Below are 14851 nucleotides of genomic sequence, written 5' to 3'. Positions count from 1 at the left end.
GAACCCTACAGTCATGACTACAACAGTGAAACACGATGAACATCCTTAATGATACCATTGTGTTGTTTTCATGGGTATGAGGAGAAGCTGACACCTTTTCACCCACACAAAAAGGTATTTCATGCATTAGAGCATCAGACAGAATATTGTTAAATTAAGCTACTTGTTTACCATTTCTGATAAAGGTGCTACAAACACAACATGTACCTATCCCCCAGTTTTTATGAACATTTATTATACCACTTGGTTGGTTCCATGAAAATATACCTTTTAAAATGAATTTAAATGCACTAGGTTTTACAAGTACTTGAATAACTTGTAGACCAAGTTAGCTTGTGTTGGATGAAACACAATATTGTAAGATACACTCAATTATTTAGCTTCTGTGAGCTACCAAATGTTGTGAAGTGCCACCGTGGAAGAACCTGCATAAAATAAAATAATGGGGCGCAACAGGACTTGCACCCATCACTTAATATAGAACACTTATAAGTTCTACTAAAAAAGGGGAGGTGTGACTAATCAGTCCAAAAGGTACTTATTATGACTAATGAACTTGTACAGCAATATTATGAACTTCATCATCATGTACAATGATGCAATAGTTTTGACAGAGTAATTTTGTTTCACAAACCTTACGCACCCTGGCACCAACATGTAACTGCAAGTAAACACCTTTTTCCTTTCCTACTTTGTTTCATTTTAAAAGGTTTCTGCATAGAAAAAAAAACAATACTAAATGACAAGAACACAGTTTAAGATATGTGGTTTACAAAGTTATTATGCCTCTATCCTGGAAGGATCTGTGTTTTGGTGTAGTGGGTGAAACAGTCCCTTCTGATGGCTACAGATTAAATTCCACAACACAATTTGTGCCAAAGAGATTTTTTATGTGATAAGTTGGTAAGTGAGCAAAACATCTGAAGTTTGGAACCTTTAAAAAGCAAATAAATCAGTCTAAACTGTCAGTAGTGAGGAGAAAACAAACAGTACCTGCTGGAGATAAAAAAAAAGAAAACAAACCATACCTTTAATGATTTTGGAGGAGTACTGTCTGTAGATGAGGGTGATTTAGAATCCGGACTCTGCAGCTTTGGGCTACTGACAAACTTACATGCTTCAGTTTCCTTTTCAACTTTAGCTGAAGAGAATATGAACAACAGGTTGTTAAATTACTGTAAAGGGAAGTAACTAATAACCATAAATAAAGAGAATTAGAATGAAAAACAGATGATTTATTGAGTAGACCTAAACTCAAAACATAATGGTAATTGTGACAGTGACTATAAATAATATACACGGGATCCATACCTCTCAACCTATTAGCTCAAGATATGTGGAGAAGGCTAAAAATAATGTGGTGACAAAGGATCAAAAATTAAGGGCAGATTTTAAATACTGCTCTTATAAACATAGAAAACTTTTAGAATACTAAGTTTTGAGTTAGCTTTCATTTTCTGAAAGTCAAATGCCCGTAATTATTTAGTGCCATCAGTCCTCAATAGTTCGCCAAATCATAAATTTTATGAGGAACAGACCTAAATACGAGGCAAAAATCTGGATGTTCTGCAAATATCTGGACAGTTGAGAGGTATGCCCCGACAGGGTCATAATTCATGATTAGCCATGCCAGTCTTAACACTTATTGAGATGATTTCACATTTTTTTTTCAGTATGCCACTGTGCTCACATTTTCTCACAATACTCAGAGACCACTATGTATGCTGCACATACAGAATACAGTACATATATAAAGTACAAGCAAAAAAAAAAAGCAAGCACACAACTGTTTGAAATTCTCTACTTAGGAATAAATGACTGGGGATGGGCAAGAGATTAGAGCAGTGGAGTAGAAATCTGAAAAAGTGGGGTGGGGCACTAAAGACCTAGCACACAAAGGAGGCACTTGTTCTACATTGTGGTGTCCAATAAGCGGCTAGATGACTGGTGCAGAGCTCACTTCCCTGGGATTCAGGAAGACCAGCTTTATAGTGGAACAAACTTCTGTGTGTCTTTATCCATAAAAGAAGCTAGGAGCCTAAGTTTCAGATTTACGTGCTGTATTAGCAAGGGTTTATAACAGTCAGGAAGGCATAGAAAAAAAAGCCTGGGAAATCCTAACCGCTTCACCATAATAAATACAAAATAATGAAATAAAATTCCATTAAATAGACATGCTTAAGAAAAGGAGCAAAATGGGGGGGGGGGGTCGGTGCACGAAAGATGTAGATTATGCAAGAACTAAGAGAAATGAAAAGTAGTGAATATCAGTGTCTGCAGTCCAGACAAAAAAATCCACTTGAACCCATATGGAAGACCAATGTCAGGAGAGCACTACATAAAGACAGGGATCAAAGCTATAGAAAAAAAGAGAATTTTTTTCTTGAACGCTAAACGCTGCACTGGAACTGGAATGCAGCAATATCATCAAGGCTGACTACTGTATAATGTAACATACGCGCAACGTGCATAACACGCAGGAGTGGTTTTAACACAGTGCTCTCATTGTGCAGAAGGAAATGTGCAATGAATAATGCACAAGTACAAGCGATGATGTTAGTAAAGTGTGACAGATGAGCAGCACTAGTGCGTGACATCATGTCAGTACACAGCTAGCTGCTGGGTGTTATGCTGCACACTGAACAAGTGCAAATGTATTTATGTAAATGCACTAACTATATTCTGAAAAGAGTACATGCAACAGTTACTGCAGTCTGTGCAAAAACAGTGGGAATGTATTTTCTGGGCATATCTATCTTTTTTCCTAGAAAGAGCAACAGGTTGGCTTTGTCTGCCTACATTCTGCACTGCCTGTACTGGCACAATGCAGTGAGGGACAGCAGTACAAATCTCCACAGTGGAGTTTAGCATCCGACTTCCTAAACCAATTCCTGTGCAGCAGCTCAGATTATTACCCATCTAACAGGACACTTGTATGCGCCTACATCTTCCTTTGTTGCTGTCTACGTGCACTGGGATAGTCTACAATGCACTTTACCACCAGTCTTAACTCATAACCTGAACCAGTGCATATGAGCACAACAGAGTCTGCTAGCTAGCTTCCTAAATCAATACCTGTGCTGTACTTTGGAATATTAACCATGCAAAAGTCTGGCTGTATGTCTGAATCTTGCTTTGCTGCTGTACAATACAGTTAGGGCACCATGCACATGTTCGCAATGTCCTTAGCAACAGGTTTCCTAACTCAAGACTTGAATTGCATTCCAGAATATCATCAGGATGCAACTATTTTTATGCAGACATACCCAATGACAAATTCATTTGCATTTACAGTCACACGGGCCTAAGGATTTCTTAGCAAATGTTAAGGTGTTAACAGTTATGTCAAGGTTATCAAGGCTGTGACTTTTTTGTATTTTCCTTCTGATATACTTAGGGTCTGTGAGCACAGGTATTATGATACATATTCCAAACTTTGTACAATTACGGCTTGTGTTTGCATGTCAGGCCACACTCCATAACTACATACAACTTTGCATACAACCTCCATTTTACAAGTGGAATGACAGTTTCTACACAGATGTGCTGGAAGCCTTTTTGTTCTATGAAAGTGTGCATGATGCACAGAATCACACATAAGGCCACTACAGAGTACCACAATGCACAGAGATAGTATCTATGGACATGCCTGTGATGTCCCCACTCTGGGCCAGTAATCAAGGAGCCTGAACCCTCACCACAGGCACAGGAGAGGGGCATTCACTTGGAACAAAAATGGGTACACTCAGTATTTCCAGATGTAGCTCTCCGCATCAAGCACAATTTCCCTTAAGAGCACATAGGGAACACACACAGTCTGGGGTTTCGGTTTCTCGTGTCTCCCTCTAGGCCCCCAATAAGACTCCACAGTAGCACAGCTATAGAGGTGAGTCATAAGCTGTGTCCAAGCCAAGTCCTTCAGCACCATCTCTGTGAAACCAGTGCTATGTATCCCTGCTCCAAACAGCTGACACACACATAGACACAGACGCAGACAAAGACGCACAGAAACTGAGATTTGATTTTCCCACACCCAAACACCTAGAAAAGACTGGCACAGATATACTATGTCTCTTCCTGCCCAGATACACCGCCACCAGGCACTCCAAACCAGCTACTCTAAGGCTGCTGCAAGGGTACCCAATTATACTGAGTGAAATTAATATTACAACAAATGGTAGTTTGACCAACAGAAAGGCTTTCAGGAGTGGCCAGAGTTGTCACCAAATATGCAAGTACTCTCAGAGATTTAAATATTCTCTGAAAGACCAGCCACAATCAAAAGTTTAAATATATTTAATAATAAATAAGAACAGGAAAATACTAAATATCTATTTACAGTAAACACTAGAGTTTCAATCACAAGAAATATTAACATAACACAGATGAATAGACTCACACAGATACAGAAAAACAGTACTTAAATAATCTCACTGTATTTTCCTGACTGATCTAAAGAATGAGATCAGTTTGCACTTTTCCTTCCTTTCCTTAACTAGTCTAGTCCAGATACAGATTTGCTGTATCCAGGACTGTACGCAAGCTTCTGAGCCCACCAAGCCTTTCTGTGTTGGAGGGAAGTGGTCTTGTCCATCAGTGGGAGTGGTAAGCACTAGGTAGCCTATTTACCACAAGAGGAGTGGTTTCTAGCCCAGAAATTGAAGTTCATTGGATGTTTGGGCAGTTTTTTCATCTTTTTCAACTTTCTGGTTTAAAAGCCCATGTTTGCACTTGTTTCCTGCCTTTCCTGTAACTAGTCTAGTCCAGATACAGATTTGCTGTATCCAAGACTGTTTGTAAGCTTCTGAGTGGTGCCAAAGTCTGCTCTTCAATTTTTCCCTTAGATCTACTAGTTCTCTCCTCTCCTACACTTTTACTAGCTTATTAGTCTAGCACTTTACCAGACTTCTTGTAGCAATTTCTGTAGCACAAAAAAGTGCTACCAGCACTAAATGTTCTACAAGGAAACAGCTCCAGTACTAATTATTAATGCCCACCCCTCCAAGCATGTCTAAAGGTCAGTTCCCTGTGCTTTCTCCTATTAACCTGGTGAACCTGGATATCCTGAGGCAATGTAGCAACTGCCTCATGTAGTGACAACCCTCTCCTCTTACCTCCAAACACTCAGACTTGCGAGAGATGCACTTATATAGCCAAATTGGAAGCCAAGCACTCTCCAGCCAAGATGGGAATAGCTGGTCAAGAGGAGGTCAACACTTGCACCACACCACATGGAACACTTAGCCCTCCAAAACACATACCAGTAACGCCTTCACATAAAAACACAAACCGCACACCCACCTTCACAGAGGCGCTCAATAAAAATCTACCCAAACAGCCAAGATCTCCAAGGCAGAAACCTACTCAACCACAACACGCACTAATCACAAGACACGCAACTCTTCTAAACAGTGTGCCACTCAACCAAAGCCCCTAAGGCAAAACAGCATGCCCAACACACTAGTCATAGGTGACTCAATAATGAGGCACACTGATGTCCCACTCACTAGGTAGAACAAAGAGAAAGTAACAGTCAGCTGCCTGTCAGGCACCAGGATTCACCACATAATGCATGCACCCAGGTCCCTCAACAGGTACAAATATGGCTGTCACTGTACATGTAGGTGTGAATGGCCTGATACGTACCTCCCTGGACTACATGAAGAGAGACATGATGGAGCTCTCACATTATGTAGCCCAGGTGGGTATGACCCTAGCTCTGAGCAGCATTCTACCATCACCCAGAATGATACCACAGTACAAGCAGAAAATGATTGATTTCAACAAATGGCTAAGTTTCTGGTGTCATTCTAAGGGGATCCAGTATCTGTCTGCCTGGGATGACATGACTGACAGACCTCAATGCTTTGGCCAGAGATGGCCTGCATCTGTCACCCCTGGGCTTCCGGATACTGGCCAAGGTTCTTGTCACCCCTACAGTGCCTTTTTTAGGTGGTGCTCCAAAGACCAAATTACCACCATAACAGATACAAACAAATGCAATCTGAGGGTCATGCTGCTCAACGTTAGAAGTCTAAATCTCAAAATGTACTCGCTCGAAGCACTCCTTAAAATGGAGAACTTAGACATTTATGCCATAACAGAGACCTGGTTTAAGGCAGCAGAAAGCACCCCTGCACTACCAGGCTATAACTCATTCCACACCTTTCGGCCTCAGAACTTGGACTGAAGCTCCAAAGGCGGTGGTGTTTCTATATTCATAAAGGATGCACACATCTCCAGACTGGTAGCCCAACATAACGCATCTGAGATATTTCAGGTACAGCTAACATTGGGTAAGACAGTGATTCAGGTCGTAGCCTGCTATAGATCCTCAACCATGTCCCAAGACTCATATTCCACGTTCCTTAGCACCCTGAAGAATATTAGGGTCCAACCTAACACTCTCATACTGGGTGACTTTAACTACCCCTTCATTAACTAGGAAAACTTCTCATGTACCAATACAGTTGCCCAACATTTCCTGGAATTCATTAATTCCAATGCCCTGGACCAGCTCGTTCTTAACCCACAAGAGGTAGCAACATCCTTGACCTGGTCATTACTAACATGGGCAACCGTTCCTCTACATCAGTAGTCAACTCCTCCCTGGTTAGCTCCAACCACAAACTAATCACCTTGGAAATCCACGTCCCCCCCCCCACCCTCAAAGGTAACCACCATGAAAAACCTCTTCAAAGCTAACTCTGGGCTCCTAAAAACAACAGTGATTCAGGTCGTAGCCTGCTATAGATCCTCAACCATGTCCCAAGACTCATATTCCACGTTCCTTAGCACCCTGAAGAATATTAGGGTCCAACCTAACACTCTCATACTGGGTGACTTCAACTACCCCTTCATTAACTAGGAAAACTTCTCATGTACCAATACAGTTGCCCAACATTTCCTGGAATTCATTAATTCCAATGCCCTGGACCAGCTCAGATAGATAGTAAAGACAACCACAAGGCCTTCTATAGTTCATAGGTTCATACTAGGCTATCTGCCCTAGGGCATTTATAAGCCTAGCCAGAGTATGCTTGGCTTTCGCCACCCATTTTAAATTAATTTTGCTATGCCCTTTTTCGAGGTTAGTATACTGTGCCTCTGTCTAACAGTGACACAGAAGTGATACCCGGGGTAAACCTACGATCTCCCATCCACTTATCAAGATTCCTCTTGAAGAGAGTCAATGAGGGACTCTGCCTAACCTGGACTGGGATTTTATTCCAGAGTGAAGGGAGCCTCTGGGTTATGAATCTGTCCCTCCAGCATGTCCTATTTATTTCAGTGCTGAGGTTCAAGTCTCTCTCGAGTGTAGCTCGATGGGATTTGGATTTTTTGAGGTGCAGCATGTCCCTTAATTCCGGGTTGGACATGGCTTTATACGTCAGGCACAGGTCACCTCTGAGCAGGCGGTATGCCACTGAGTAGAGCTGGAGTTTCTTTAACTGGGCAGCATATGGCATCTGTTTGAGCCCTTTGATCCTCTTGGTGAGGTGCTTTTGGGGTATTTCCAGTTGCTGCAGGTGTTTGGTAAGGTACATCCCAAAAGGGGCATTGTACTCGATTATAGGCTTGATGAGGGATGAGTAAAGAGGCACGATGACCTCCCCTAAGCTAGATGTGAATCCCTTCATGATTAGGTGGGCTATATAAAATGTTTTTCTAACCACTTTGGCCACGTGGTTGTCAAATGAGAGATTGCTATCAACTTGGGTCCCCAGATCCCTAATTACTTCTTCTGTACTTAATGGATTACCACCTATGTGGAAATTTGTGGGCACTTTGTTTTTGCCAAAGGGGATGACTATACACTTTTTGGTATTTAGCTTGAGGCCATGGCTCTGGCACCAGTTGTCTGTTTCTATGAGGCCCTTTTGGAGGATGCTTGTGTCAGCTGGAGAGTCGATTATGGTGCCCAGTTTGCAGTCATCTGCGAACTTGGTCAGCCACAGTCCTTCTGTGTTGGCCTGTACCTCAGAGAAATATATACAAGAATCTCCATGGCAATACCCAGATTTGCTCTGAGCTACTGCACAATGTTACCTCCTATAACGAGCCAACAGATATTGCCAATATACTGGCTGACAGATTCAGTGCCAACTTTACCCCTTCACCAAGGGACCAGTCACAAAACCAGTAAATTGCCAAGCACCCAGTATTATTGCTGCACAAGTTAAAACAGCACTGTACAAGGCCAAGAATACAGCTTCTATGGGACCTGATAATATCCATGGCTGTGTTCTACATGAACTACAGAGTTAACTGGCACCTCACCTGTGTGCCCTTGTTAAATCACAGCCTCACCTCAGGCTTTATCCCTACCGAATGGTGCACTACAGTCATCCCTCTCCACAAAGGAGGAGCAACTACAGACCCTGGGAACTATTGCCCCATTAGCCTGAGTTTGATATGCAAAGCTATGGAATGAATCATCATGGACCTAATAAACAAGGATATAGGGACTCTCCAAACTCTGGATCCCACACAGTTTGGTTTTGTGAAGGGTAGATCATGCCTGCTCAACTTGGTCAACTTTTTTTTGAGTCAGTCACCTGGGCTATGGATGAAGGTAAGGTGGTTCATACAGCCTACCTTGATCTGGCTAAGGCCTTTGATACCATTTCCCCACTTGGGAGTCACAGAAAAACTCACTAAGCTAGGCATCAATCCCTATATCACTAGGTGGGTTGCAAACTGGCTCACAGGTAAAACCCACAATGTGACAGTAGCTGACTGCAAGTCAGACTGCCGAACAGTCATGAGTGGAGTCTCACAGTGTTTGGTCCTGGGTCCTCTCCTGTTTAGTATCTACTTTTCTGAAGTCCAGGCCAACATGAAGGGCCTCTGGCTGACAAAGTTCGCAGACGATTGCAAGTGGAGAGCTATTACTAACTCCACTAAAAAAATGCAGCAAAAAAAAGGACCATGAAAAACTTTTAATAGATAAAAACAGGTAAAAAAACAATATGAAATCCAATACCCAGACTTCTAAATCAAATTTCTACTTTCCATGCTTTTTCATTCTCTGATACATACTGATACAACAGCACTTTATCTAACAAATCCAAGACCCACTGATCAAATAAACCAACAAAATCATTAATCATTTCAGTGCTGTAGTGCAACCCAAATGGAAATTTTAAAACCCTTAGACCCTGAGGCACAACTTTTACACAAATACATTCAAGTAAAATACATGCTCTCTATTTGCAAAGTTTTAAAATTATATATTTTTTTCTCAAATGAAAAAATCAATTTGTTTAAAGAATTATAAGCAGTAATATTGACAGAATGATAGATAACTTTTTCGCTAGACATATTGTTCAACTCTTGAAAGTTAAAACTTTTTTTTTTTTTTACTAAATTGTCATAAATATTAGCACTGTCATTGTTGCCCACAGCCAAACCAGTTTGACCAGAAGGCAAAGAACTAGAGCCACAGTCTGCATTCTCTCACAGAAAGAGAGAGTTTTGGGCCCTTTTCTTAACGGAGCAGTTTACCATGGGGTAGAAATGGACTCTATACAAATTGAGAGCAGAGCGGACACTCAAGGTTCATTGAATACACAAAAAAGAGGTACTTTAAACCATAATCACTCAGTCTACAACTAGAGAGAATGCAGACTGTTTTATAAAATACTGTTTTATCAAGAACAAATGAAAGTGCAACTGGAGAGGGAATTAAATGAGATGAACCAAAGTATTCTTCAGGACCTTTTATTTCCACAGTATGAAGGATTGTATACTAAAATAATTAACAGAGTAGAGACAAAGTGTAACATGCAGTTTCATAAGAAAAAGTGAAAATTGAACTGTGATATACGTCAGTATGAATTACATGAAGTATACCCTACTAATAAGATTTATATAGAAAAAAGAACTGATGTAGGGTATGAGTTAGAAAATGATGACATGATGCCTATTGGTATACATGGCAATGGTGATATAGGCGACAGCTTTGGGGACCTAGAGGACAACATCGGGCCCAACCCAGGGGATTTTCCCATGCCCAGACGCTCGAAAAGGATAGCCAACAGGAATATAGGAAAGAGAGTTTTACAACCAGGGAAATCAATTGAAGGGATTTGGAAATCGGGGGAGAGGCAGAACACACTATTGAATAGTGAAGGATCTCAAACAGTTCATACACTTCACTGTTTCAATATTTATAATTATACATCAAAAGAGATTAAGGAGAAATGTTTTACCCTCTTTTCAAAGGGGTTTAAATTTGTCCTTACTCAAACCCCTGATTTAGCTGAAGTCATGGTGGATATTCATTTATACACCAGAAAATTAAATCTTCAGGTATTGTTTTCTGACATCCAGGAAGGTTTTATTTCATACAAAAAAGATTGTTTAAAGAAAAACAGCACGTATAATCCCCCTTTACATCCCCTAATAAGTATACCTGAGAAAGTGGTAAAGGAGGAAGTTTACAAATTACGGGCAGAGGAAAAGAAATTTTTCTCCAGCTTGAATACACATGAGAGTTGATGAAAGAAAGTACAGTTGTGTACACTTACCATAAATGTAGATGTTCAAGTGTATTCACTGTTGCTGTCATTACATTTGGGTTATCTGCCTGCAGGTAGCCTTAGCCGGCCTGAATATCAAAGTCTTGGATTCCTGCGTCGGATGCCATCTCTCCTTCCATGACGTCAGGGGTATAAAACACATGCAGCCGATGCCATTACATCAGTTTTTCTTGCCCCAGATGTCAAGGGCCCCCACAATGGGAAGCAATTATATATGTTACATCTCCATCAAAAAGCAAATACACCAGAAAGCTTAAAACAAGAAGCAAAGGTAGAGCCAAGAGAAGTCAGTGGGGTTGGAGGGAGGGTAAAGTACAGTTTTGTACCTACCATAAATGTAGATGTCCGATAGGTATGCATCTGCAGTCATAACAAATGGGTTGTCCTGCCTCATCGGTTGGCCGGATTCCAAAGTCTGAATCTGGCCTCGGCTGATGTCGCACTTCACCCGACGTCATAGCTGCTGGGGTATAAAGGCATCAGCCGACGCCATTTTCCTCAGTGTTTCTTGCCCCAGATGCCAGGTGCCCTCTAGGAAGGCTAAATTTGGATAAATGCAGATAATTCCAAACAGTAGAAAGCAAAAAATATATATACATATATACATACAAACAAATACACCATAATAGATTCCCCCAGCTAGCTAAAAGAGGGGTAAGTACCCTAGGAATACCACAGAGGGGAAGGAGGGTGGGTAATCCTGACTGCAGATGCATACCTATCGGACATCTACATTTATGGTAGGTACAAAACTGTACTATGTCCTTCAAGGATGCATCTGCAGTCATAACAAATGGGTAGAATACCATAGCCAAACTGGGGGAGGAGGCACTAAGATAATGATGGTGTAGTTAAGATCCCTTGTAAAACAGCAGTTGCAAAACCTGCTCAGGATCTGGAGTATAAAGGAAGATTATAATGCTTGGCAAATGTATGCACGGAGCTCCAAGTAGCAGCTTCTAAAATGTCTTTGGTAGCCACTCCTCGTAGGAAAGCTGTAGTGGTGGCTGTAGCTCTTGTGGAGTGAGGCCTGATATTTTCAGGAGTTGTCTTTCCATGAAATGAGTAGCAGAATCGAATGCAATTTCCTATCCATTTTGAGATTGTCTGTTTTGAAATTGCTTTTCCTTGCACTCCTGTTGCATATGCTACCAGAAGTTGGTCAGTTTTTCTGCTGGCCTTGGTTCTGTCCAGATAGTAGCGCAGTTGTCTGTGTACATCCAAGGTGTGTAGTAGTTTTCCCCCTGTTCTGTGGGTTGGGGAAGAATGTAGGTAAATGTATGGCTTGGTTCAAGGATACCCTGGATACCACCTTTGGCATAAAAGTAGGATTGGTTCTCAAAGACACTCTATCCTGATGGAAGATAAGGAAAGGCTGCACTGCCATTAATGCCTGTAACTCAGATACCCTTCTTGCTGAAGTGATTGCTAGCAGGAAGGCAGTTTTCCAAGATAAGAACTGTAAGTCTGCTGTTGCTGCTGGTTCAAAAGGGGGAAGTGTTAATTTTTCTAGCACAAAATTGAGATCCCATGCAGGCAAAGGTGGTTTCCTTGGAGGCTTTACATTTTTGATCCCTCTCAAAAATTGTCTGAGGAGAGGATGAGAGAAGACAGGAGGATCCATGTTGTACTCTGCTGAGATTGCTGATGCATGTATCTTAATGGAAGAATAGGACAGGCCATTGTGGTACAATTCTGCTAAGTATTCCAGGATGTGTGCTAGGTTTGCTAGTGACACATTTTCTCCCTTTTCTGCACTCCAAATGAGGAATCTTTTCCATTTGGCTGAATATGTGTTTCTTGTGGAGGGTCTGCGAGCCTCCAGGATAATGTCCTTAACCCTCTGAGATAAATCAAGTTGGTTTTGTTTCATGCAATTTTCCAAGCAGTTAGCTGCAGTGTCTTTAAGTTTGGATGCAGGGTCTTGTAGTTGTTCTGCGTTAGAAGTAAAGGACATAGAGGTAGATGCCATGAATGCGTCCGAGACATGCTTCTCAGTAGCGGGTACCAATGTTGCCTTGGCCAGTCTGGAGCTATCAGAATTACCTTTGGCTGATCCTCTCTGATTTTCAGTAGAACTTTGTACATCAAAGGAAGAGGTGGAAAGGCATATACTGTCAGGTCCTTCCAGCTGAAAGAAAGGGAGTCCACCCTCCAGGCAAGTGGGTGGTATACTCTTGAGCAGAATTTCTTCAGTTGGTGGTTGTGTGGGGAGGCAAACAGGTCTATCTCTGGCATTCCCCATTTCTTTGTTATGATTTTGAAAATATCTGGATGCAGCATCCATCCGTGAGCATCCGTGGTAGTCCTGCTTAAGCTGTCTGCTAGTGAATTCTCTTTTCCTGGTACGAATTTGGCCTGCAGTTGGATGTTGAGATTCAGGGCCAAGTTCCACAGGTCCATTGCAGTCCGGCATAGAGGGTATGAGTGTGTGCCTCCCTGTTTGTTGACGTACCACATGACTGTGGTATTGTCCGTCCTTATCAGTAGGTGTCCTTGCTGGATGAATGGTCTGAATGCCTCGATTGCATGTTTCACTGCCAGCATCTCCTTTAGGTTTATGTGTAGATTCAGCTGGTCTTGTGACCATAGGCCTTGGATACACTTGTCTTCCATGTGTGCCCCCCAGCCTAGGTCTGAGGCGTCCATGGTGATGGTCTGCCTTGGATGTGGTTTGTGGAAAGGCAATCCCCTGTTTATCTGATAGGCCTGAGCCCACCACAGGAATTCTTTTTTCAGACATGGAATGATTGGTATCTGGGCTTCTAGACTGTGTCTGTGCTGAGACCATACATTCTTTAGGTACCATTGTAACTTTCTCATATGCAGCCTGGCATGTGGGATCAATATTATGCAGGATGCCATGTAACCCAGGGCCTGCAGGACTTTCCTTGCAGTAAGCTGAGTTTGTCTTGTTAATGCCATGAAATAGACTGGTAGTTGCTTTTGCTTTTCCTCTGTGAGAAAAGACATCTGAGTTATTGTGTCCAGTTCTGCACCCAAAAATGTTATCCTTTGAGATGGCACTAGTCTTGACTTTTGTATGTTGACTGTGTATCCCAAGGCTTGCAGCAGTTGTATGACATTGGCCAAATCCTTTATTAATTTTGTCTTGTTGTCCACTTGTATTAGGCAGTCATCCAGGTATGGGTAGATTTGAATTCCCTGAAGCCTGCAATGAGCAATTACTGATGCCAGGCATTTCGTGAATACTCTGGGCGCAGCAGATAAGCCAAAGGGCAATGCTGAGAATTGATAATGCTCTGATCCTGCAAGAAATCTGAGGTGTCTTCTGCAATCTGGTCGTACAGGGACGTGCAGGTATGCCTCCTTGAGATCTAGAGTCACCAGCCAAGACTCCTTGCCCAACATGGGAAGAAGTTGCTGTAGGGTCAGCATTTTGAATTTTGGAACAATAAGGTATGTGTTCAGTGCGGACAAATCGAGAATAGGCCTCCATTGATTTTCTTTTCTTGGTACAAGGAATAGTCTGGAGTAGAATCCTTGGCCTTGTTCCATAGATGGTACCTTTTCTATTGCTCTCATCCTTAGTAAACTGATGATTTGTTTTAGAGCCTCTGATTTCTGGCTTGGTGGAAGGTTTGGCATTCCTCTCTTTTTTGGTAGAGTGTGGAAGTGAAACCTGTTGCCCTTGTCTATTGTTTGTAAAGTCCATTTGTCTGCTGTAATACAATGCCAATTTCTTGAGAATAAGGCTAGCTTTCCGCCCAAGGGTGCTTCCAGTTGTTCCCTGGTAGGCGGAATCAGAGCCAAGTCATTGTGTCTGTCCTGTAGAAGTGGTTGCAGTCGCAGCTGTGGCGGCACTTCTTTGGTTGGCAGGTTGCCACTGACGACCCCTGTAGGCACCCCTAGATTGACCTCTGCCTCTTGGGCGTCTATTTCTGCCTCTCTGTGCTCTGGAGTTGTCTGGAAAGGACCAATTCTTTGAAGGCCAATTTCTGCTAAACCTTGGAGGTTGAACCTGCAAAAAATCCTTGACTGTTTGGACAGATTTTGCTTTTTCTTCCACTTTCTTTAGAGCCTCCTGTGCAGGGGAGCCAAGCAAACTTTGTTTCTCCATAGGGGCATCCAGGAGTTTAGACTTAACATGGTCTGGTAAGGATTGTTCTTTTAACCAGGCATGCCTTCGAATCACTGCTCCAGTCATAGCTGATCTAAATGAAGCCTCCAGTGCATCATAGCCACATTTTAAGAAATGATTACTGACCTGCTGAGAATTGTGTATCAAATCCTGAAGGGACTTACGGTCTAAAGGTTCAGGAGAGGCCAGCTTTTCATTCAGCTGA

General features: G+C 42.1%; 1 protein-coding gene across 4 annotated transcripts in view; it reads right to left on the bottom strand.

Moving 5' to 3' along the window:
- The window catches only part of LIMA1 (LIM domain and actin binding 1), a 1567671-nt gene that overhangs the window by 73053 nt on the left and 1479767 nt on the right, over positions 1 to 14851 (bottom strand). For all 4 annotated transcript variants that reach the window (XM_044083484.1, XM_044083485.1, XM_044083482.1 and 1 more), the window contains one exon: positions 1029 to 1141. In XM_044083484.1, coding sequence (XP_043939419.1) covers positions 1029 to 1141 — 113 coding nt within the window. The remainder of the gene's footprint in view (positions 1 to 1028; positions 1142 to 14851) is intronic.

This window comes from Protopterus annectens, chromosome 9.part0 (genome assembly GCF_019279795.1).
Source record: "Protopterus annectens isolate FY-2018-M chromosome 9.part0, PAN1.0, whole genome shotgun sequence".
Taxonomy (NCBI): domain Eukaryota; kingdom Metazoa; phylum Chordata; order Ceratodontiformes; family Protopteridae; genus Protopterus; species Protopterus annectens.
This window is presented reverse-complemented; position numbering and strand designations above follow the sequence as displayed.